The 1,444-nt window shown below is 35.9% G+C and overlaps 1 protein-coding gene across 1 annotated transcript in view; it reads left to right on the top strand.

Moving 5' to 3' along the window:
• Nucleotides 1-847: 847 nt before the first annotated feature.
• Nucleotides 848-1,444, top strand: part of LOC133663870 (phosphatidylinositol transfer protein alpha isoform-like) — a 21,387-nt gene continuing 20,790 nt past the window's right edge. Inside the window, exon 1 of the mRNA XM_062068584.1 lies at nt 848-1,022. Coding sequence (XP_061924568.1) covers nt 1,006-1,022 — 17 coding nt within the window. The 5' untranslated portion in view covers nt 848-1,005. The remainder of the gene's footprint in view (nt 1,023-1,444) is intronic.

A 1,444-nucleotide genomic window follows, 5' to 3' on the forward strand; every position in this document is an offset into this window, starting at 1 on the left:
ACAGTTCGAAGGGGAAGGGGTATGTTGCCTGTACATTTTGTAGAACAGACTTCTCCATTGAACACGGTGGCCGAAATGATATACTCAGTCATGAACGGACAGCGAAGCACAAAGCGGCGGCAGCGCAGCACCATTCACAGCCCAGTATTATGGGCCACTTTGCAAAATGGAGACCCGATGGTGTAACATATGCCGAGACAAAGATGTGTGTGTGTATATGTGTAAATAAATTAACACTAAAATTCAAGTATTTATTTTATTTATATATATAATAAAATAAATAAATATATATATATATATATATATATATGTATATATATATAGCTAGAATTCACTGAAAGTCAAGTATTTTATACATTATATATATATATATATATATATATATATACATATATATATATATATATATATATATATATATATATATATATATATATATATATGAAATACTTGAGTTGGTGAATTCTAGCTGTAAATATACTCCCCTCGTAACCACGCCCTAACCACGCCCCGTCCCACCCCCGACCACGCCCCCCAACCCCCACCTCCCGGTATCGGAGGTCTCAAGGTTGGCAAGTATGCCTTTAACTAACCCTGCTTTAAACCATTATGAATGGCTTTAAAATATTTTTAATAGCCAAAAAAAGCTTTTGAAAATGAGCTAGCATATTTCTTAATAAATTAAAGTCGAGCACACAGCTGTCTGGGGGACACTATAGCACATTTAATGTGTTAAATGGGTTTTCACAGGCTAAAACACTTCGGCGTAATTTCAACCGTACGGCGAGTTGACGTCAGCAGGAGTTGATCATTTTCCACGACACTTGAACGCAGCACGGAGTTACCTGAAACTCCAAAGCTGACTCCGCCCACTCGTGACTGTCAGGCGGCATCTTTCAGGAAGAAGACGAGCGTCAGGAGAAGAGGAATTAACATATTTTTCACACTTTTAAGAAGCTTTTGCAGGTTTACATCCTCTCGTTTGGACGGAGGCACGGCGTCAACATGCTGACTAAAGAATAGTGAGTGCTTTGCAGTTATTTCTCTTTCCCGGGAAAGACAAAAGAGTAATTATGCCTCCGTTTTCATGGCAGTTAAACGTTAACGTCAAGTTAAATACGAAACTCTTTGTCAACATTTCTTCCAATGTTATTAGTTGTTAATGTGCATTGTGCAGCTATTTTACACTTTTTAGTCGATCTTGGCTTTTTATGAACTAATTCAGTGTACATTACAAGTTGAGACATTTGTTCAATTTCAAAATGAGTCGTCATGAGCTAAAAATAATGAACATTTACGTAAAAATTACACGAATCATTAAGTCAAATAACAAATTCGACCGTATTCATTCATTTGTTTATTCGTCAACAAAGTCTTTAATTAAGACATATTGATTAAGTAGCACAGTATATCAGAAATGTAAAACATTTTTTTCATGAGGTGT

This window comes from Entelurus aequoreus, linkage group LG13 (genome assembly GCF_033978785.1).
Source record: "Entelurus aequoreus isolate RoL-2023_Sb linkage group LG13, RoL_Eaeq_v1.1, whole genome shotgun sequence".
NCBI lineage: Eukaryota > Metazoa > Chordata > Actinopteri > Syngnathiformes > Syngnathidae > Entelurus > Entelurus aequoreus.